General features: G+C 45.8%; 2 protein-coding genes across 4 annotated transcripts; one reads left to right on the forward strand and one right to left on the reverse strand.

The window, feature by feature from the left end:
* Positions 1-8525: 8525 nt before the first annotated feature.
* Positions 8526-22154, reverse strand: LOC123090521 (disease resistance protein RPM1). Of its 3 annotated transcripts, XR_006442460.1 has the most exons (9): positions 21986-22143; positions 19060-21884; positions 17836-18537; positions 17199-17538; positions 16885-17066; positions 12389-12635; positions 12117-12297; positions 11976-12031; positions 8526-8946 (listed from the first exon to the last, which is right to left on the reverse strand). XR_006442460.1 is itself a non-coding variant. In XM_044511828.1 (3 exons), exon 2 carries the CDS (start codon positions 21854-21856, stop codon positions 19076-19078), a length of 2781 nt encoding a protein of 926 aa, XP_044367763.1. In that variant the 5' UTR covers positions 21857-21884; positions 22002-22154; the 3' UTR covers positions 17658-18537; positions 19060-19075. The 3 variants fall into 3 exon arrangements, 2 of the variants coding, with proteins under 2 accessions (XP_044367763.1, XP_044367762.1); XM_044511828.1 differs by lacking the exons at positions 8526-8946; positions 11976-12031; positions 12117-12297; ... (1 more) ...; positions 16885-17066; positions 17199-17538 and having other exon boundaries at positions 17658-18537; positions 22002-22154; XM_044511827.1 differs by lacking the exons at positions 8526-8946; positions 11976-12031; positions 12117-12297; ... (1 more) ...; positions 16885-17066; positions 17199-17538 and having other exon boundaries at positions 17658-18537.
* Positions 13635-16903, forward strand: LOC123090520 (receptor-like protein EIX2). Its single transcript, XM_044511826.1, has one exon. It carries the CDS (start codon positions 13667-13669, stop codon positions 16481-16483), a length of 2817 nt encoding a protein of 938 aa, XP_044367761.1. The 5' UTR covers positions 13635-13666; the 3' UTR covers positions 16484-16903.
* Positions 22155-24095: the final 1941 nt, after the last annotated feature.

Below are 24095 nucleotides of genomic sequence, written 5' to 3' on the forward strand. Positions count from 1 at the left end.
ACGCGGCGGCGGTCCGGCGTGGTGGCGGGGTCTTGGCGCTGCGCGGGCGGATGGCTGGGCGGTGGCGTCGCCGTTGGCGGCGGGGTAGCGCGGCGGCGCGGTCTGGCGGCGCCCGCTCGGCCCAGATCTGGGCCCGGGCGGGCTGGCGGTGGGGTGCGACTGCGTCGCGTCCTCCAGGAGGCGGGGGAGAGGCGAAGAGTGGCAGGGCGCTGGCGGCGCCATCGTCGGCTTGCTGCAGCGTGGCGGCGGGGCTTAGCGGGCCCGTTTTGGGCCTGGCCGGGCCAGGAGTGGCCTGGCATATCCTGCTGCCGCGTCCGGATGGCTATCGCGACGGTGCCGGAGGTTCTGTCCTCCCGCACGACGGCGGTGGAGGTGGTTCCCTCCCGTTCGGCTTCGGTGTTGCTTCTCCCTCCGCGGGGCGCTTCTCTCCGGTCCTCTTGGCCTCGTGTTGGTTTCCGCGGTGAGGCGGCGTGGGTGGCGGCGCAACCGCGATGACACATGGTGGTGGGCGGCGGTCTGGCTGGTCGGCTCCGGTCCATTGGGCGGTGGGGTTGGAGTGTGGGAGAAATCCTTGCCGGTTCTTCGGCTCCAATGCGGTGACACCTGCGGGTGCCACCATTCCTTTCTGGAGGGTGTCGGTGATATCCATCCCCCACCTCCCTCCGCGTGCCGAGGGAAACTCTAGGACATGTCCGGGCAGTAGGGTCGTCGGCGTCGCATTCCTTTTTGGAGGTGCTGCTTGGTACGCGGCGGTTTGGAGCCTCGGGTTGTGGTGGTTTGTCTCTGGAGGGCGTAGCGGTGGCGGGCCATCCGCGCTTTGTCGAGCTGTCGTTGTTGGCATTTGTTTCTTCTTCTTTTTCTTTGGGCTTGATGTGCTGTTCGCCCCAAAGCGGGGGAAACCCTTTTTGAGTAAATGGAAACAGTTTTGTGAGCTCTTCCAGGGGATCGGGATCTTGTCAATCGTGCTATCCAACACCCATTCAATCGTGCCAGTGAAGCTCTTCTGCAAAAGCCTCTCTTTTGGTGCCTACATTTTTCAGCCTAGCCCTTCCGATGTTCTTTTGCCTACGGTGCCTACATCTTGCCATTGCTGTGCATAACAGGAATCAGGGGTACTAGCAGTACTATGTACCAGATCATTATCATCCATCCGACCATCTTGAAAGGCAAGGTCTTCGTGTACTGGAAATCGAACCTTTGTCAAATATGACTTGTAGTGGACTAAATGATAGTTAGGTATACGACTCAAATAGCCTATGATTATAGCAACAGATTTTCAAAAGTGGCAAGATAGATACAAAGAAACTTGATTACAAGTGCAAGATCACTCAGATTGCAAAATCGGCATAATGCAAGACCGCTCAGAAGACTAGATGTATATCAAACTTTCAGTTGCTCCACTCCAGCAATGGAAGAAATTGCTATAATCTTTATGGCAAAGAAATCTATTGCTCAACTTAAGGTCACTAACACTGAGAAGCTTTTTTTTTTTTAGAAAAGGAGGACGACCCCCGGCCTCTGCATCTGGGCGATGCATACGGCCATTTTATTAATTATTGACACAAGACCGTTCAGAGTCATACAACAATAAGTCTAAAGCCACCAAAACAAGAAACAAATGTCGCTATCCCTATCCAATTGATGTAGGGGCGCTGAAAGTCTGGGCCTAATACCAAACAGACCACGCAGCCAAACCTAAACATCTAAAGACTTGAGGTCCCACCCAGGACGCCTGCCTGGTATGGGCACCCACCAGTCCGGCGTGCTTCTCAACCAAGACCCCTGCCGGGTATGAGGCCGCCGCAGCCGCCTGCCACCAATCCATCTTCAGACCTGTACTGTTGCACCGACCTTGCCAGGCCTATCTGCCATCAACGCCACCATGACGCCAGACAGCTTCCACCTCCTGCACGAGTCCATCTCCACGCATCAGACGCCGAGTCTCCACAGCGCCACGCCGCCGAGATCCGCCACCATCAATGTGTAAGATGAAGCACCGCTCCACCAAAGTCACCGTCCTCTAGTCCCTCGAGCCCGTGTGCACCTCCAAGAATGACGCCCCCAGGGGGGAAACGACACCAGCGAGCCGCCGTCATCCGATCTATTGATCTAGGGTTTCCCCCGGAGGTAGCAGAGAGTGGCCTTGAACTTCTCCACGACGATGCCTTCAAGAAGGGAACGACGCAGACATCGTCGCCATCGCCGGCCTTGGCAATCGCCAATAGCAGGATTTCACCCGGATTTGATCGAAGACCTCCATCCCTCGTGCACGGGTCGCCAAACCGCCCGGCACGCACCACCGGAACCACAATCCGTCGGCCAACCCCAAAGCGTTGCCGCCGCGAGGTCAGCTTTGGCTGGGGCGCCGGCAGCCATCCCCGACCCCCGGCCCATCCCACCTCCTCCCCCCCGGATGAAGAAGAGGAGGGGAAGGCCGAGGCCGAGGCCACCACTGCTGCGCCGACCCCTCCGCCAGCCGGCCACGGCGGAGGAAGCCGCCCGCAGCCCGCACCGCCCGCAGCCCGCCCCAACCAGATCTGGATCGAGCCGCCGCCGTCACCACACCAGCCGAGCACCACCGAGGAGCAGCCCATCACACCACCCGCACACCCGCGCTCCAACCTGCGCCGATGAGGGGCCGCGCCGCGGCGCCCCGCGAGAACGCCGTGACCAGATCCAGGTCGGTCGGCCCGCGCCAGCCCTCCCGAACGAGGCGATGAAGACGCCCCGCCGCCACCGGCGCCGGCCGGGCTTCGCCCGGGCGCGCCCTCTGGCGGCGGCGGGAGGAGGAGGAGGAGAAGAGAGGTGGAGAGGCGGCCGGCGGCTAGGGTTCCTCCCCTGCCGCTCGCGGGAGCGCCAGAGGAGGACGAGTGTATCCAGAGGAGCGCCAGTGGAGAAGCTAACTTGCATATATTTTTTGCACGATCTGGCCATAGCACCATCGGTTTACTTACCTGCAGCTCCAATAAAGATTGCCATGTATTCCAATTCCGATGCGACGAACAAGACAAGTTTTTCTGATAACAGGAAGCATAGCTCAGCTCCACAATTTCATCACGAAATTGAATCATCTTTAATAAGCGCAACATCGTGAATTCCAGATTGAGTTTTCAGCAGCATATTTGTGTGCTCTCAAGAATAAATTTCTCCATGCAAAAGCAAGAAGGCAGCAGAATCTTCAACTAACTGATGAGCAGAATACCCATTTCACAATGTGGAATGGGACCACACGCATTGGCACCATTGCAGAGCCTCTCATGTTCTCCCCTTCAGGGTTGCGCGCCGCCAAGTATGCAAACTCATTGTTCCTTTTCTTCTTTGCTGCTAATTTAGAAACCGCCACTGTCATGGAAACATAGTTCCCAGATATGTCACCATGGCTGTCATGTTACGATTGAGCAGTTGCGACGATATTTGTGTATTGTTACCAGACAATAGTTTTGCTTGTTTTTAAACATTGTAATGCTATATGCATAGTTAGAGAATAAGCATTCAAATGTTAAAAATAAGTATGAAGTGCCTATCAACACATACAAGTGCCACCAAGCTTGTTCTACATTGGTGTATATTAACATCTAGTGCCACAAGTCGCTCCAGCAAATAAAGACATCTGCTTGAGGAAAAGAACCAAATTTCTAATTATGTCTTTGCTTCGACGGATTTATTTAGTCTATATTTCCATTTTTCATTTTAAAATTCAAATACCGCTCAAATAGGCTGCTAGTATTAGTGGATCTGGTCTCTTGAATAGATTTGGATGGACAGTTCGTATTAGTTGGTCACTACCATATAACCCTCACCCACAGAGGTATATAATTTCCATAACCTTCTTAGCGTCAATCCGTAGGTTATTTAGACACTATTATTTTGTCCTCTCTCTTCTAAAATGTTCAATTGTGAAATGTAGAGGACAGAACACACTAACAGTTCTAATTTGTGTGATGTACCGACCGACCATTGAATAGGTAGTGCATTCACGTGCAACTGCTATCCCTATCATCAATTCATCATGATTCATGGTAATAGTTTTTCCGAACAACCATTGGATACGCAATTGCAAAGAGGCAAGCCTCCATATAAAACGAGCATGCAGCAAAAACACTTACTCATAGTGGCCTCCTTTGTCTCTCTTCGGTCTCCAATCCACATTTCCTTTTCTCAATTGATTTGTATCATCGAAGTAACTATAGCAAATCTCGTGTTTTGGAGACTTAGATACTGGTGTAATAGGATTGGGAGGTATCATGAAGCCACACGAACTCTTGAATGAACTGTCGCTTTTTTAGCATTTTTGTCTGGCACGTGACAGGGGAGCATCTCGCTGCAGTGCCAAGTTACAGTCTGCATTCTGTCCTACATAGTTAGGTTCTTGGTAGAGGTAGATGATCAGTACCATAATTTTTTAATGGGATCAGTACCGCTCTAAACATCAGAAAAATCATAATGCGGCTGGAGTAACTTCAGGACTGGACCATCTGCAGCCCAAGACTGGACCGAACTTTCCTTTCACATCCTCGCTTATCCCGTAACTGATGTCCTCAATTTTGTGCATGGCTGTTCAGGTAACCATTGTGCCTATCTGGAACCCTAGGCGCCCAAAATAAATATGCATGTTTGTGAGGGAAGGTTTTGTGCATATAGTAGCACTACTAGAATCTGAAAATTTCCCCAGTACTAAATGTTTGCCGAGTTGTTTTTATCGAAAAACTCGGCAAAGAAATCATTGCTGATTTTTTTTTTTTTTGGCACTGGGCAAAGAAATCGTTGCTGAGTTCTTTTTTTTTTGCACTAGGCAAAGAAATCTTTGCCGAGTTCTTTTTCCTTTGAATTGGGCAAAGAAATCTTTGCTGGGTTTTTTTCCTTTGAACTCGGCAAAGAAATCTTTGCGGAGTTCTTTTCTTTTGGGAGTCGGCAAATATTTATTTTTTCTTTCTAAATATTCTTCTCCTTTGCCTTGGCCGAGTGTCTTTTTATTGCACTCGGCAAACATTTATTTTCTGTTTTCTTCGCTTTTCTTGTGTATCTTTTCTTTTGTACATTATTTGTTTCCTCTTTATTTTTTTGCTCAGTTATTTTTTATTATTTTATTTTATTTATTATTTATTTTATAGGACGTAAGTGAATGTGATTGATGCTTCATCCGTTGCCGTTGAAATTTTTTCTATCCTCAAAGATACACCATTAAATTATCCTTGTAAAAGTTTGGCATCTTTCAGAGTCCGCTTGCTATATTTATGTCAATTAGTGCATTTCTAGACATTTAAAGGATATAATCCAAATTTGAACTGCAAGTGTATGAAAAGGTTTGGCAAAACTGGGTTGGAAATCATATTTGTGTTCTTGAGTCTATGCTTAGGCCTTATACAAAGAAAGGAAATGAATTCCAAACATGAGGGTGCCAAGACTCGACTCCAAACATGAGTTTTTTGGTTTTTTAATTAAAAAAATACAAACAAACTCCAAAAATATTGAAACTTGACTTGGTGTCATCATAGTATCCGCGTAGTGCGTGGTAAAAAAAATTACAAGGTGCGGAAAACTTATGACATACATTGCTTAGAAATCCGAGAAAGAAACTATTAGTACTTTATCCAAACTCTGCAAAGATTTCTAAGCAATGCCAATTGACAAGGTGTTTCCAAAGAGAACAGGGCTAGTTTGACGTTGAACTGACCGGTACTTTATCCATTGGCATTGAATTTTTTTTCCCACACTCAAGATACACCATTACATGATTGATGTCAAAATCTGGCATATTTTCGAGTCCGCTTGCTATATTTAAGCAATTAAGTGCATTTCTAGGCGTTTAATGAATATAATTCAAATTTGTACTAAAATTACGTTAATAGATTGGAAAAGATGGGTTCAAAAATCATATTTGTGTTCTTGAGTCTATGTTTAAGACTTAAAGAAGAAAAAGAAAGCAATAACAAACATGAGAGTGTCGAAACTCGACCTGAACAAAGAGTTTTTCAATTTTTCACTTTTAAAAAATTCAAGCAAACTCCAAAAAGTATGAAACTTGGCATTTATTTCATAATATGTTTCCTGTAGGGTGTGGTAAAAATTAGAGAAGGTTTCGCAAAAGTAATGACGTACACCCTTTGAAAACTGAACCATCTCAGAGGAAGAAACATGGTCCGAGAGGGAATGGGTGTGGTTTGAAGGGGACGCAAGTGATGCTTTATCCGTTGACATTGAATTTTTTTTTATACCCTCAATATACACCATTACATGATCCATGTGAAAATTTGGCATTGTTCGGAATTCGTTTGATATATTTTAGCAATTAAGTGTGTTTCTAGTCCTTTAACGAATATAATTCAAATTTGCACTACAACTACCTTAAAAGGTTGAAAAAATTGGGTTGAAAAATCATATTGTGTTCTTGAATCTATGTAAGTCTTATATAAGAAAAAAATCAAACATGAGGGTGTGAAAATTAACCCAAAATAAGAAAAATTCGGTTTTTTAATTCCCAAAAATTCAAGAAAACTCTACAAAATATGAAACTTGCAAATAGGAAGTAACCTAAGCAATGATTGTTGGAAAAATATTCAGAACTTTCTAACGACTTTTTTTATGTTTCACACTTTTTTTTATTTAGCAAAGGAAACACACAATTTTGTTCATACATACTTTCCGCCTATTAGTAAAGAACATGTCCACAGGATCGATGAGGTGGCAGTTGCACCACCACACAACTCACGAGCCCATGCCCCCACGTTCTTCTCTCTTTCTTTAGCCTCTCAAATCCTCCAATCACAAATAGTTTAATTTATATAGAACTTTTTTACCTGTTTATGGTTTAATTATCTAATCTTAATCTTAACTAGAACATATTTTATTATCCTATTAGCATAATTAACAACATAACTATAAATTTAGTTTATATATTATTTTCAAAGTTATCACTGATTTGTCATTTCTAAGTATTGCTCTTTAAACGGATATTTTATTACGCAAAATCCATTTTGGTAAGAACATTAGAAATAACAAAAAACCCAACCCACCAATTATTAATTCATGACATTTGCTGGGACCATATTGTATATATTTGATATTTGATATTTGATATTTGATATTTGATATTTGATATTTGATATTTCGCAATTTACTGAGTTGCCTATAACAAGTTACACGCCCGTTTTGTGCAACTATAGATCTACAAATGATTTCTAAATGTGAAGTTGCACTTAGTTTATAATTTTATATAAGGAGCATTCTCTTAATTGATTGTTAGATAGATAGTCGACGTATAAGATCGTCAACATGGCAACAACTACAGTCGCATTAGAAATATGCACTCTCCAACACGGTTAATATTCTTAAGTTTGGTTGAGAGCTCTAAAATGTATGATCTAACGCATATCTTGAGGTTTCTAGTCCATGACTGGATATTAGCAAATAGAAAGTGCTACATGTAGAAAGTGTTCATGCGAATCAACATGTGGTTGGAAGGTTGGGAGGCCAGTGGTAACTCGTATTATTTAGATTATTTTAAGCCTTCCTGCGATGCGCCTTTAGAGGGAGGAGACGTTTCCTTCAACTATGAAGGCGTCTGTGACGACTTCTTCAACTTCAAAATGATGTGCTGGATCAGTCTCTTGGAAGTGCTCATAGGGTAAGGTGTGCATGTGTCCGTTCATAGGAGTAAGTGTATATGCGTATGTATGAGCATCTGGATTTGTACTGTGTTAAAAAAATTGTTCACGAGGACTTGTCAGCGAATAGTTGGTATTACATGTTTTGCTACTAGTGTTTTCGATGTTGAATGTATGACGCGTGGCGTGTTTCTTATTGACTTGCATGCACAGGCATGTTGACCTGAAACTCAAAATGATAGAGTAAGGCCGATAATGCACTCATATTTAGACAATCACAAGGTTCAGCTAGTAGCTCTTTTGACAGAGAGTTTAGCAAGTAGCTGAGAACTTGCTAACTTCTCACTCGGTGGCGGTCCAGGGTTGAGGGCACCCGAAGGTGAAGAAGACATGGCGATGGAGTTTTGATCAGAAGCTAGATTGATCGGAAGAGGCTGGCTTTGTATACCATGTAAGGTTTTGTGGAAGCGTTCCTACTTTTTGTGGAGAGCCGTGTGGATTATATTGATCGAGGCAAGAAGTGCCCTTGCCGTGGCTTACAAGTCTGACCTGATCGCATAGATACAGATCGTTACATGAGATAGAGATCGAGGTTGTTACGGGAGAGGTGTTAGAGGTAATCTTGATTGATATAAGATGTATACGTGAGGTCCAAGTACTAGTACGTTAGCAAGGTTAATTTCGCTGGTTGGGTCCGGCTGTAGTTAGGCTGTAGGATAATTAGTAGTACTACAACTGCACGAGCATTATATTGGTACATGTCCAAGTCATAGGAGAGTCCGGTCAGGATTTGTATCATGTGTGTCCGTGTAGGCGTAGGACACGGTCTAGTAAGGCTACGTTGGTTGTGTATATAAACATATCCAAGCCGTGAGTTTTGTAACACCGGTGCAAGAAAACAGAAAAAAAAAAAGAGGAAAAAAAAAGACACGACACGTGCCTTTGGTAAAAGTTTTTGTGTGCGTGTTCATCGTGATTTGATGTAATCGATCCTGTGGGCGAATCCCAACAAAAGGAAAGCTAGAGAAAACAGTTGAGATTACAATGTACAAGTTTCTAGGCTCTTGAGATGCTACCAATGGTACAATGGTTATTGACGTGTCTATTAATACGCAGTCTGGATGTGTTGATCGACTAGAGCCCTCCATAATAGAGATTGTCCCGTATTCTAGCGACCTTTGAATGGTCGCCTGGTGAACACATAAGCACATATACGCCTCATTTTGACAGCATCCCATGCCTCGCCGTCTTCTTGAGCTGAGCATTCCTACTTGCACCACAAGGACGACTGTCTGAAATGCCATACTATCTTTGCCGAAGCTTGCGATGCCGGGATTGATTGCTACATGCACATGTTGTTAATGTGGGATGTCATAAACGTTTCATGTATACCGTACAGAACTGATGAAGAACATTGAGATACTGGTTTTCCAAGTTTTTGCTAGGTTGATGTATATACCTAAATATCTTGATGCGGCCTCATAAAGTAGAGATAGATGGAGCTGTGCTCCAACTTAGAAAGCCTAATAAGATAATTAGAACAATCTAGGCATTCCATTGCAAGGCAACACCAAATTGTTTTTAAAGAGACAATTAGAATAATCATTACGTAACAAGTTTCTTTTTAGGAAATGGAAATTAATTCCCAAGTGTTATAAATCTGAAGTGATTTGTGGTAATTCTGGGTGAACGCGTCGACAACCGTTAGATGTTCTCCACGCATCTCAATGCAAGTGCTAGTGCCAAGTTGCCATCAGGAAAACATTCGGTCTGGTGCCGAGACTGTTTGGACAGTTGCATCTACTCCGTCTAACCCAATCACCCTCTCTCCTGAGTCCCGTCGTCACTCATTTCCCTCTCCCCATTTCTCCGTCCTTGGTCGTCGCCGAATCCTATCTCTTCCCCGGCGCTTCTCCGACGATGGTGCTGGTGGTGATTCCCAGCAGTGGCGCGATGGCGTAGTGCGGAGGCAGAGGTTCACGCGCGCTTCTCTGTCGTTGCAGGTTTTGTGCTTGGTCGCAGCGACGCAGAGGGGTACTGCAACATGTGTGTCATTTTGTCACCATTACTCGCACTATTTTTTACAGTGATTTGGCCGTAGGTGCTCCCTCCCAAAAGGCAAAACTGCAAAGTTGCACAGATACCATTCTTGCACTGCCGGACCAGATTGTTGTTACCTCCCAATCCCATGCTTCATGGAAACGTAATAATTAATCAACGACCTATTCATCTCTAGCAGTTTTGAGAAACTTAATAAAATAACGAAGAAACACCCACAACCCCTCGAATATAGCTGTCTAACCCATTCAGAAAAGATCTTGCCAATGCCAGGGAAGAGGCCGGATTTATAACGGCAGTCTTGAGACCAGCCGACGTGGGATGTAGTGATGTAGACGGCCACGGCATGCAGATGCAGTACATGTAAAATTGGCGCATGCAGATGCATGTGCGATGTGCGCGTTAATATATACCAGAGAGAGATTATATGGGATACAGTTGGGCCAGGAGTCCAAGATTATAAGTTAAATTAAACCGCACATTACAACAATCCAACAATACACAAGTATTAATATGGTAGCTAGTTCACCTAGCTCGGATTGTAGTGTCAATCGCAAGCGACATAAATATGGTAGCTAGTCATTAATTTAATTTGATGATTACTCTCCCTTCTGTCCATAAAACATGACATGGAGCGACATATGTAAAAGACACCCTTTCATAAATTTATAAAATTGCAGTGGGGACATGCTCTATTGTCTCAGGTAAAAAAACAAAACAAAGCATGACATGTCGACAGTGGAACTGTGGGGAAAAACATTTCCTCGTGGGGCTAGTAGGATTCTTCTGAAGTGACTGTACCCACTATTGTACATATTTTTTTAGAAGAAATTCGTGCTACGGTCGATGAACGCCAGCTCCCCTTTGTTGTGTTGTGCAATTTTAATCTTATGATGGGGGAAGGTGACATAATTAAAATAATGCAAATAACATTGATTGGTCAAGACTCGAGAGTGGTGCAATCTAATAACTAATTCGGCGCTGCTATACAGACGACATATTTGTGACCGACTCTTGCACGATCTTACTTGGCAGCTGACTGTGAAGGAAGGAAGCAATTGTTTTTTCCTTAGCTGATGCTAGCGCTGTTGGGGAGCAAGTGTCGTTTGCCGATCGTGCATCAAGTGTCGTGTGTGAAGCAATTTCGTAACTAATTTGCGGACTTGGTGCTTAGGGAAATATGTAGGGTGTGGCACTTTACTTGTACGAATAAGCAGTTGAACCCAGTCAGACTGCACTAGAGAGTGATTATTCTATCATGTCACGATATACCGTGCATGCATCCATCGCTCGCTGCTGGTTTGATATTCGTGACACATTTTCTGATTTTTGTCAAAATTTGTCTTGTTTCAAAGTATCACATGATGTTTTGTTAGGTTTTCAAATAATCACATGATGTTTCATTAGGTTTGAGAGGGGGAGGGGGAGTGTCTAGAAAGAAAGCCAAATAAGAACAATACTTATAATCCCCAGTTTCATAAGAGGTGGTGGGCGTGACCATAGAAAGCTCATCATGTGAAGATCGGCGGGTGCAGCTGACATCCAAACACTAGTAGTCTGTTGCACTCCATGCATGGTCCTCTCCTTGCTGGAGCAATGGCTCCACTCACCCAAAGCTCATTCATCAAGAAGAGAGCTGGAACATCTCCTCGATCAATGATACCCTGTTCACACACTCACCACACAACTCCGCCATCTCACCCTAGCTCGATACCCTCTTTTCCCTTTTTTCTCAGTCTTGGGATGGCGCATCTACGACCCCCGTAGTAGCTCTGCATACACTAGCCGGCTCTACAAAAGTGCTTGTGCATGTACATTTCATTTACTACTCGGCGAGATTTCTGCTACCTCACAATCCCACCATGTAATTATTAATCAATGGTGTGCACTCATACATAGAAAGTATTCATGGAAAAACTCTTTCATGTAGTGAAGCGACGACCACAACCGCTCGAATGTAGCTACCTAGCCTAGCCAAGACAAGTGCACGCTAACATCGATCACGACCGAGTGCAAATTTATAATGGACATGTAGTGCCATAGAGGGTCAAAGCTGGAGGCAGGTGAATGAAGATGCAATACAGGGTGTGGTCATTGCAAATCTTGTCCTTCACTCACCTACCTTCTGCATGTACCTAGCTTGATTTGCCTTTCCTTCACTAGATTCTACCTACTGCGCCCATTGCGCCTTTCCTTATGGATGTTGCATTCCATGTAAGATCTTAAATAATGAACACATAAAATTTATAAATGCCAAATGTTACCAAACTACAGAGTAACACAAACGCAAATTAGATCAGGATTTAAGCATACCTGTGGAGGCTATCTGGCTATGATCCTGAATCTCCAGCCTACATTCAACTCTGAGTCTGAATGTGAAGCAATAATAATTAAGGAAAGGTGCCTGATGTCAGAACTTTGTTCTGGGAGCAATACAAAGCCTAGGTGGCTCACCTGAATCTGAAGTCGTTTCTCTGAAATTTCTGAACTTTGCCTGATGAACCCACGGAATATTTGTAGAGTCTGTCGCCTGATTGATTGTTCACTTGGCAAAGCCAATATAAAATCGTCAGATGTTAACTTCTGTTCCTTGTTCTGCAGGGAAAAAACAGCCTTGGAAGTCCTAATTCAGTCCCTGGATGGAATCACATATGTGGATCATGATCCTGAGGGAGGAATCCAGCTGCAAAGGGTTTGAAAAAAAGGCTGAATGCAGGGGAAATTACAGAACACGACTATTTCTTCGTTGTTCACTCCAGGAGACCCGAGATCCCCCCGACGGTGACACCTCTCCGCCACCACCACCACCGCTCCTCGTACGCTGCCGCCGCCAGACAACTCCGTGCGTTCGATGGATGCGCCTCTCCGGGAGGAGTCTTGGTTGGCCTGCTCCGGCTGCACCTAACCTAGTGCCACTTCTCCAACGGCCACGGTGGTGGCCACCGGAATCAGGTGCGCGCTGCGTCTCTTGACCTGTTAATCAATTACCTCGTGATTGAGAATGTGAGATATTCCTTTGATTAGTTGGTGGGAAATGATGTCTTCGCCGAGCGTGGTAAGTGGTAACTAGCGGTGGTACTTGCCTACTTGGGTTCAATTTCTCAATGGCGAGGTGTTAACCTGCTAGATGCTACTGAAAATTGGGAATGTCTAGCCTCTAATCTTGCAGTTGGTAAGCGCTAAGTGCTGCAGTAGATTGTGGAGTGATGCAACTGTCACTAGCATGGTGCCCTGATCCCACGGCCATCCATCCATTGGTGCCTAAAATCTATTCCTCTGCCGTGCATTGCATGCTTGATTGTCCTAATCAGAAGAAACGGCAGCCCCAGATCTGTATAAGAAAAGTATTTTTCAACCTTGTTGGTCGATGCAAAGTTGCAAACTGATTGTTCTGGACCTTAATTCACTTGAGATGTTATACATATGTATTTGTGGATAAAATACATATTTACATTTTGATTTTAGAGGTTTTGTATGACACGAACGTTCGAGTCAATTTCTTGATGTACTTGGCGACGGCGACCTAGCTCGTGGCCGGGAGAAACAAAATTAAGACACCGTGATACGCAGCATATATATTTTGTAAGAAAAATAAATCCAACACAGCCAAGAAAATAGCGGATATAAGTGATCTCCGGAATTGCCTGACATAACTCATCTTGTGGAAATTACTCCTTTTCTGTTCCTTGAGTCGGTCTTCGATAGAAATGGTGGTGTCCTGTCCTGATCCCATGGCCATCCATTGATTGGTGCCTGATTTTTTTAGCTTCTCGGTTATTCCCTCTGCCGTGCATTGCATGGTTGGTTGTCGCAATCATAAGAACTTCCAGCCACAACTTCTTTGTAGGAAAAGTATGTATGCCAAGACGAGACGAAGACTTGAAAAATATCGTAGACCATGCATAATATTGTGCTTGCGAGTGAACTCAAGACGAACTACTCTCTCCATTCCCTTGTTGTTCTCATCCTGTAGCTAGGTGCTCTCTCCCCCTTGTCGAACCAATATGGCTGTCGAGCTTGGACATCTCGCTCGAGCAGCTGCAACAATTCTCTGCCTGTTGATTTGCCATGTTGCACCGGTTGATTCCCTTGCTAAAGCGAGGATATCAGGTGCGACTGGAACCTGCATCACCAGGGAGCGGGAGGCGCTTACGTCCTTCAAGGCAGACCTTCTAGACCCTGCTGGCCGTCTCTCGTCATGGCAGGGCGAAGACTGCTGTCAGTGGGAGGGAGTCCGGTGCAACAGCAAAACAGGCCATGTCGTCAGGCTCAACCTCCGCAACACGCATGGCGACAACAGCCTGAGCTTGTCGAGAGATGAGATGGGCTCCTCTTTGGCTGCTTTACAACAGTTGAGGTATCTTGATCTGAGTGGGAATTACTTTAGTGGTGCAAGCATGCCATTGTCCGTGGGCACTCTGGAGAACCTAAGGTATCTCAACCTCTCGTTGTCAGGTTTCGGTGGGAGAATACCTTCCCAACTCGGTAATCTCTCAAAATTGCAATATCTTGATGTTAGGCGGAATGGTAACTATGATGTCCGTGGCAATTATTCCTATAATCTGTACGCGGTGGATCTTACATGGTTGGAGCATCTCCCATTGTTGAGTAATCTTGACATGAGCGTTGTGGACCTCAGCCTTGTGCAGGATTTGGTACACATGGTTAACATGCTTTCTTCTCTGAAAGTGCTCCGCTTACGAAATTGTGGCCTTACCAGCACCGCGTCTGCTACTTCAAAATCAAACCTCACACATCTCCAAGTCCTTGATCTATCATACAACTCGTTTAACACATCACTAGAGCACAACTGGTTTTGGGATCTCACAAACCTTGAGGAGCTTTACCTATCATCTTGCTACTGGTATGGATCTATTCCTGCAGAACTGGGAAACATGACGTCCCTTCAAGTCATAGATTTTACTGGCAATGATCTTGTGGGTTTGATACCAAGCAACTTAAATAATCTGTGCAGTTTGGAAGTGCTGCAATTTGATGGTAATAACATTAATGCGAGCATAGGGGAGTTCATGGATCGATTGCCATGGTGCTCAAGGAGTACATTACAAATGTTGTCAATGAGGAATGCGACTATGACCGGGCACCTACCACTAGAAGTTGGAGCACTAGGTAACTTGACAGAGTTGGATCTCAGCTACAATAAACTAAATGGTGTGCTCATGAAGGAGCATTTTTCAGGCTTACTAAATTTAGAGTATCTGGACTTGTCATACAACTCCTTGAAAATGGATATTGAACCAAATTTTGTTCCTCCGTTTAAACTGAAGTACATAGATTTACAGTCATGCCTAGTGGGGCCCCATTTTCCAGATTGGCTTGGATGGCAGACCGACATTGATACTCTTGGTCTTGCAAATACAAGTTTGGATGATGTTATTCCTGATTGGTTTTGGGTGACATTTTCCCGGGCTTCAGTCTTGGATGCCTCAGGAAACATACTACGTGGTTCATTACCGGCAGATCTACAACACATGTCAGCAGATTTTATACTTCTGGGATCCAATAAGCTCTCAGGTCAAGTTCCACGGCTACCTATAAATATATCAATCTTGGTTCTGTCCTCAAACACTTTCTCAGGGTCATTGCCATCAGAGCTAAAAGCCCCACTGCTTCAGGCATTGCTTCTGCAAAATAATCAAATTGCAGGCACCATTCCATCATCTATGTGCCAATTGACTGGTCTGAAGCGGATGGACCTATCAAGAAATAATTTAACAGGAGATGTTATGCAGTGTTGGAAGGAGTCAGGTAACAGTTCTTCAGTGTCCAGCTTAAACTCTGCAGAACAATTTGGTTCTGTCATGCTTAGTCTATCCTTGAGCAACAATAATCTCTCAGGTGAATTCCCTAAATTTCTTCGGAGTGCCTCACAATTGAAGTTCCTTGATCTTTCATACAATAGCTTCTTTGGAACATTGCCAAGGTGGTTAGAAGAGAAAATGCCACAGTTGCAAATCTTGAGGGTGAGATCAAACAAGTTTAGTGGCCATATTCCTAAGAACCTTACTTGCCTTGAAAATCTTCATTATTTGGACTTGGCCCATAATAATATATCAGGAACCATACCATGGTCGTTATCAAACTTGAAAGCAATGAGGGTCATAAGTCGTAATACGGTGTCCGTTAATTTGGAGGAGAGTATATCAATAATCACAAAAGGCCAAACACGTGACTACACCTTTGAAGTCTACAACCTAGTGGTGAATCTTGATCTGTCATGTAACAATTTAACAGGACAGATTCCTGATGAGATAAGTTTGCTGATTGGGCTCACCAGCCTAAACTTATCAAGTAATCAGCTGACCGGAAGGATCCCTAATCAAATTGGTGATCTAAAGCAGTTGGAGTCCGTGGACCTATCCTACAACGAGTTCTCTGGTGAAATCCCGCCAGGCTTGTCGGCTCTAACCTATCTGAGCCACTTGAACCTATCATACAACAACTTATCAGGCGCGATACCATCTGGCCCGCAGCTGGAGGCTCTTGACAACCAGATCGGCATCTACATCGGCAACCCCGGTCTTTGTGGCTACCCTCTGTCCAAGAACTGCTCTACTAGTACTACTGATGCAGAGCAAAGTGTCAACCTTGAAGAAGCAGATGATATCGCGTATCTCTACCTTGGGATGGGCATAGGATTTTTGCTTGGCCTTTGGGTGGTGTTTTGCACCATGTTACTGGGGAGAACCTGGGCGATTGCTTACTTTCAGATCATTGACAAACTTTATGATGATGCTTATCTATGGGTGGCTATTACTTGGGCTCACCTGATGAAGAACCACGACGACGACGCGGCGTGAGGGAGCCCGCGGCATGTGCAGTTGAACTGCTCAAGAGCTGTATGATATTGCTTTGTGATTTTTATGTTATTGCTTTGTGATTTGGAGAGCAAGTGGTCCTATGGTGTGTGTATTGGTACTACTACTATGTACGTACTAGTTTCTGGTGCTAATACCAGTTACCTGTAAAGGTACTTAATGTACCGCAGCACAATATATTATATGGGTTGAATCAAATGGAACTATTCCATAAATTTTATCAGACCGAAAGCTGTGGACATGGCTACGTGGACAGCAGTGGGCCTCCTGAGTGCTTGCGGCCTATGTTCATGCTTGCGCTCACAAAGGAGACAATGTTGTTTTTGTTTCTGCGGGGCTGTATGATATATCGTGGTTCCGGCGACGGGGTTCATGACCACTACCTTGGGCCGGTACGACGGTCGACGGGGATGTGTAGCTGGCGCTGGGCCCTCTGAAGTCTGAATGAGAGAGAGGGCACCTCCTGCCGCTGGTCAAGTAGCAGCTCAAGCTCTCTCTATGTCTCCAGGTTATGATCATTCCTGGATCCCCTATGTACTGGAGTTCAACTCTTGAGTCTGAAAATCTGAATGTGAAGCAATTATAATGAAGGGTGAGAGGCGCCTGACCTAAATGATTATTCTCCTGGTGAAGCAGGTAGGCAAAAGGGACACTGACTGATGCTAGAATAATAAAAGGATTTGTACTGGTAACATACCTCAATTTGGTCCTCTATACTTTGATGTTGCTCTACAGCAATTAGTACCCAGCTTGCCTGAAATGTTTGTTTGCTGCATATCCAAGGAAGGAACTTACTGATATTTCTGTAGTATTTCACACATGAACTTCTCTTGGAGTCCTGCCAGTGAAGCTCCTCTGCAAAAGCCTCTCCATTGGTGCCTGCGTTTTTCGCCCTAGCCCTTCCGATGTTCTTTTGCCAACGGTGCTTACATCTTGCCAAAGCAGGAATCAGGGGTAATAGTAGTACTACGTACCAGATCATTAGCATCCATCAGACCATCTTCAAAGGCAAGGTCCTCGGGTACTGGAAATCCAACCTTGTCATATATGACCATGGTATATAAAAAGATTTCCAGAAGTGCAAGATAGATACATAAAAAGTTGATTACAGCTGCAAGATCACTCAGATAGACAAATCGACATAATGCAACAAGACTACTCAAAAGACTAGATGTATAACAACTTTCAGCTGCTCCACTCTCCAGCAATAGAAACAATTGTTATAATCTTTATGGCAAAGAGAATTATTTCTAAACTTAAGGTCACCGACATTGACAAGTCAACTTACATACATTCTTTGCACAATCTAGCTATAGCACCATCGGTTTACTTACCTGCAGCTCCAATAAAGATTGCCATATATTCAACTTCCGATGAGACGAATAAGACAAGTTTTCCGATAACAGAAACATAGCTCAGCTTCCCCATTTCATAACGAAATTGAATAGTCATTAATAACAGCAACGTCGTGAATTCCAGATTGAGTTTTTAGCAGCACATTTGCATGCTCTCACGATCAAATTTCACCATGCCAAAGGAAGCAGGTAGGCAACGGAAACCTCAACTAGCTGATGAGCGGAATACTCATTTCACACGATGAAATGTGGAATGAGACACACGCATTGGCACCATCGAGAGCCTCTCATGTTCTGTTCTCCCCTTGGGGATTGCGCACAGCCAAGTATGCAAACTTATTATTCTTTTTCTTCTTTGCAGCTAATTAAGAAATCGCCAGAGTCATGCATGGAAATATGTATTTTCCTTTCAGACCCACAGCTGATGTCGTATTTATCAGAAACAGGAATAGCCCAGATTTAACAACTCATCGAGAAACAGATGCAACAAGTGCAAACACCTGACAGGCTGCTGGGATTAAATTCTTCTCGCCCCATCAAAGCCTTAACACAGGAGGAGATATGTTAGGAACTCCTCCAAAGTACCGAAAAGTGCCCTTTTGCCTTGAAACTGTTGAATTCTGTGTTGAGAATCCCATGAGAAGATGATGGAACCGGCATTGTTGCATAACAGAGCAGAACCTGATAATAATCGCAGGTGAGTCAGTCTTGGGAGTGAACAAATCTCTGTATATTTGTCAATACATTAATAGCAGTCAACTCAGCCTCTTAGTTTAGGATAAGCACGCATTCTTTAACAAACTTTAAACAAGAGCATGCACATATGAGGAACTGTAAGTTATATAGATAGAGAACAAATAGGAGTCAAATTTGAGTCAACAACAGGTACTTGAACCTTGAGAGTGTAAAACAAACATATCCTAAATATATACCATAACTTATGTCAATATGAGGAAAACGGAAATGGTAAGATCTATACTTGTTTCTACAATCAGTTCTACTAGTACTAGGCTATGTAGTTGCATATTTCTACTGTATGTGAAGAAGATATACATGGGCATGAAGAAAGGAATCACATTAATTAGCTTTAGTCAACAAACTCACAATAAATTCGCACAAGCCATTATTACTAGCTTATCAATTGCTAATTCAATTCTGCCAATGCATAACATATGCACAAAAGCCGAAAAAGTGAACCCTAACCTTGGAGCAGGGATGATCACCTAATCCTTTCAAACAGTCCTTTCCGAGTCAGTTCAACTGTAACATTCCTTATGTGGCTAATCTTCATTATATCTTCATTGCATTCATCTGAATCTCTCTGTCGCCGGAGTTTCTCAATCAATTCTTCTGATGTGTCCTCCAGACGTAATTTTTCAAGGGCCCTAAGATATTCGATACCATCTGGAAGAAACTTCAACTCGGGACAGTACATGAACAATAGCACGACGAGGTTTTGCATTGCGCCCTTCTCTATTCTAACTTGGTTGAGCTGTGCCGCGCCCCATATGTGTAGAAACTGAAGTTTTGGAAATGAGCCTGCGTAAAAGTCCAACCTCTTCCCTTCAAAAGCCTTCATTAGCCCAAGAGAGCGTAGACCATGTAACACGCACAAACAGGAAAATGTGTCCTCATCAATATTGGAGAATCCCAGGGTCAAGCAAGTGAGGCTATTAAGGTGTGACCAAGAAGAGAGAAGCTTTGGCATCGATGTTTTTTCTAGCTGTCCTGCTAAACCAAGCCAAGACAGGGTTAGAGGTAAATATAGCCCTTCAAACCGCAGCACCTCATTCTCAGCTGCAGCGGCAATTCCGAGATGAACAAGATGGCTCATTTTAGAGATAGCATTGCTCAAGTCAGCAGAGTGTTCACTTCTCACATTGCACACAGTGAATGTTCTTAGCTCTGTCAAAGCTCTAACTTCACGCAGAAACACTGGAGTGGCTTTGACACACTCGAGAGCACGCAATCCTGCCAAGTGCTGTATTCCATTAGGCACGTTGACTCCACCTACCCTGAAAATTTCTAATGACTCTAATGTACCAGGAACAGTATATGCATACAGGTATCTCAACTTCTGAAGTTTTACAACACTGTTCGGCAAATACGTCAGATTAGCGTTGGTAGCATCCAAGACTTCCAAGTTTTGTAACCTCCCCACTGCTTCAGGTAGGCTTTCAATATCGGTATCCCTAAGTCCCAAATAACGCAGATTAAACAAGTCGAATACCTCATTGGGAAGCATTTTGACACGAGAACCTTGCAGATCCAATGTTGACAGCAAATTTGAAGATGTTAGGATAAGCTTCAGCAAATCAACATTGCTATATTTAAATACATGGAGCGCACGGATATGTGTCGCACCAGATCGTCTCAGCTGCTCAAGGTTTTCCCCTTGGACAAATATGCGACGTACACACTCTGCAGAAAATGCCCCGGCAGCAGAGCCATTACAAACTTCACCAAAGCATTCCTCTTTGGCTTTGTTGAGGGCAAGCAGGCGTATGACATCATGCATCCGGTAGGATTTCAGTGATCCGGCATGATTGCTCTCCATTACCTGCAGTAGGCTTCGGTTCACGAGCTCAACCAAGTATCCCTCGGCCACTTCCTCCAAGGTTCTGTTCCCTTCCTTTTCCCTGATAAATCCAGCAGCAATCCACTGCCTCATTATCGTCTTCCTCTTTAATACATAATCTTCTGGGAATAATGCACAGTATAAGAAACAATTCTTCAAATCATATGGAAGGTCGTCCAGGCTGACCTTTAGAATCATATCAACATCAGGGAGCATGTCTTTCACCAACTGTGAATCCAAACCCCTGTACACATTCTCCCATTCGGCAAAATTTGGGAGTTTGCTGGAGAGTAGGCGGCCAATGCATGCAAGAGCAATAGGCAAACCTTGACACTTTGCAATGAACTTCACCGCTAATTTGTGCAACTCCAGCGGGCACTCTTTGTCGTCATCATTCCAAAAAGCTCCTTGGCAGAATAACAACCAAGAGTGACGTTCTTGTAGCGGTTCCAACTGAATTGCAGACTCCCTAGTTGCCAACAACGACACTTCCTGCTTTCTTGATGTTATGACAAATCGGCCGGTACGATCAGATGTTGGGAAGACATTCCTTATCTCTGTCCACACGCGTGCAGTCCAGACATCATCCAGGACCAAGATGTACTTTTTACCTTGAAGGTAGTTATGGATGGATTCTGCTAGGCCTCTCATCTCAATGTTGGCGATATCAACTGCGACCCCGAACTCTGTGGCGATCTTCTTCAGCAGGTCTTCAAGACGGTAATTCTGCGACACGGTTACCCATGCAGCGGCGTCGAAATCCACCTTCACGGTGTTGTACACATGAGCAACCAGAGTGGTCTTGCCAACACCAGGCATCCCACACACCGTGGTGACTTTGCTGGTCCTCTGCTCCAGACCATCAGCACCACCGCCTCCGCCGGTCAGCCACCGTATCAGCCTTTCCCTGTTCTCCTCAATCCCCACAAGGTCCTCATCCCTGGTGAAATGCAGAGCTTGATTCGTCGATCTGGCCGCAGAAACAAATCTGTCAATTGAGTAATCCTTCTTCCTCCGCTTAGCATCCTGCAGCTTGGCTTGGATATCTTGGAGCTTGGCCGCCAGGCGGCGCCATGTCCTGATATGCTTCAGCCTCTTCTTCATCTTGGCGGCATAGCCCCCATGCTTCTCCTCCTCCAGCTTGTAGGTGAACTCGTCGACGACGTCCTCGATCTGAAAGGCGAGGCCCCTGATCTGGCCGACGAAGATGGCGGTTGTCCTATCAGTGTCCTTGAACCGCTCCGCCTCCTGCAGGTAGGCCTGCATGCTCTCCAGCTCTGCCTTGGAGTCACGGATCTTGCCGAAGAGGTCCCTGAGGGCGGAGGCTTCCTTCCATAGCAGTTTTGCGCCAAACGTGAGCGCGTCTTTCGCCAGCGCCGCACCAAGCTTGACCACCACCTGCCCTACCACAGCCTCCGCCATGGTTGGTGAGGCGTCAAAGCATCACCGACTGCATATTAGATCCACAAAAAATGAATCAATTTTGGACTTGAGATGAGATCTCCAGCAAGATAACAAACAGCAAAATAATTCCTGGAAGTTGAACACCACGGTATGTAGGACGCACAGGCCAGGGAGCTGAGGGGGGCCGGAGAAGCTGGACGGCGGCAGCGGAGAGCTGCGCGGCTTGGACCTCGGGCCGAATGAGGCGGACGGCGGTGGAACTGGGGCCGGAGAATGAGAGAGGCGCGAAGGCCGCGGAGACAGCTCGCCGGGGAAGGTCGATGGGGGGATGGGGGCGGGGAGTGGCTCATACCTGGCCAAACGGGCCGGCCCGGCCCGGCCCATCGTAATCGTGCCTGGCCCGGCACAGCCCGCCAGGGCACGATTACTATACGGGCCGTGCCGTGCCGGCCCGCGTGCTGCGCCCCAGGCCCAGGCATGACCCAGTTAGTAAACGGGTCGGCACGTTGGCCCGTTTAGCACGGTGGGCCGCATAATTTTAGCCTGTTATTTGACGCACTGAGCATTTTTCAGCCTATTTTTACATGTTGGGCCATATATATGTATAAAAAAATAAAAAAACGTAATCGGGCCGTGCCGTGCCGGCCCGCGTGCCTAGCCTCCACGCCAGGCACGGCCCAGGGCGTGCCGCGTGCCTGGCCCGGCCCGTTTAGCCCGTGCCATGCCTGGCCCAAGGCGGGCCGTGCCGGCGTGCTCACGGGCCGGCCCGAAAAAACCAGCCCATTTGGCCAGCTATACAGTGGCTACCTGAGAGCGGCGAGGAACGGCGGCACGGGCGGGATCAGCGACGGCAGACACCCTGGACGGTCGGGGGCAGATCTCAGAAAACCCGTGCTCGCCGAGGTTGTCGCCGCCAGGCCTGTGGTCGTGCTGGAGTAGTTGCGCCTCCGCCGCCAGCGGTGGCTGGACCAATATGGATGCTGAGCTTGGGCATCTCTCCCGAGCAGTGGCAAATTGGCAACAATACTTTGCCTATTGATGTTTTGTGATCTATTTTCTTGTGTGAGTAAATACAAATTTCTCTCTGAGCTTGAGTTAATTTCGAGTAAATTGCACAGAAGTACCGCAATACAATTGGGGCATTGGAAGCACATTGGTACCAAGATTGGTAATTCTTACGTGTCAGTACCAAGATTGGGCGAGCCATTGCAAAAAAGGCTAAAAGTGCGTTTTATACGTATTGACAGAGAATCTGACCGGTTGGGCCTGCCCGTCAGGCGCCACGCTGGTCAGTGCGCGCGTGCCCACGCACTGACTGCGCACTAACTAGGACGAGGTCGGCTCGCACCGTTTAGGCCTCGGTGGTGCGACCTAGCCAGACCCCGCTCTGCCCTCTTCCTTCTCCTTGCTCCCTCGCCGGCCCCGCCCGCCCCGCCGCCAGCCACACCACGCCGCCGTAGCCATGGATCGAACTGCTTAGGCGATGTCCCCTCCCCCGCGGCTGCTCCTCCCTCGTGCCCTCCTCTCCCCCGCGGCTGTTGTGCCCTAGGCGACGATGGCCTCGGCGACGATGGCAGGCGGCGAGGGCCGGGGCGATGCGAGCGGCGGCAACCTCCCCCACTTAGGCCTCGATGGCAGTGGTGGCTACTCCAGCTCGGAGTACAGTAGCGAGGACAAAGATTTTGCGGAGCCGGTGTTATCGATGGAGCAGAGGCTGCGGATGGCGCAAATTTGGGTGGCCAACCCTAGCACCGCCCATCACGGGACTCATGGCTTCGGCGGTGTTCTGTAAGTGCTCCACTGTTTCATTCTCGCTAACTGAAATTGGGGATTAGGGTTAGGGTTTACTGCCTGCATGTTTAGCACTCTAATTGTTAGTCCTAACTAGAGCAGAGAATTATAGTGGATTACATGAGTCCTAACTAGAGCAGAGCAGCATTAGGTGTTACCTAACTAGAGCAGAGCAGCATTAGTTGATTACATTGTTATTTCTTAGTCCAAATTGTCAGAGCGGCATTAGGTGTTACCTAACTAGAGCAGAGCAGAGCAGAGAAGCATAGTGGATTACATGAGTCCTAACTAGAGCAGAGCACCATTAGTGGACAATTTTGTTAACTACTTATCTGAAAATACAAAACATCAGTTTGTTGTGAGTACTCCTTTGTTGTCTTAGGGTTAAGTGCCCACTCTGTAATTAGGGTTGCATTGAGATAGTTGTTTACATTGTTTAAGTTTGTAGTAATTGTTTAGTTTATTC

This window comes from Triticum aestivum, chromosome 4B (assembly GCF_018294505.1).
Source record: "Triticum aestivum cultivar Chinese Spring chromosome 4B, IWGSC CS RefSeq v2.1, whole genome shotgun sequence".
In the NCBI taxonomy this organism is placed as follows: Eukaryota; Viridiplantae; Streptophyta; class Magnoliopsida; order Poales; family Poaceae; genus Triticum; species Triticum aestivum.

Bases quoted from the DNA above. Each gene is read 5' to 3' on its own strand.
- LOC123090520 (XM_044511826.1), top strand. From the start codon at position 13,667: ATGGCTGTCGAGCTTGGACATCTCGCTCGAGCAGCTGCAACAATTCTC.
- LOC123090521 (XM_044511828.1), bottom strand. From the start codon at position 21,856: ATGGCGGAGGCTGTGGTAGGGCAGGTGGTGGTCAAGCTTGGTGCGGCG.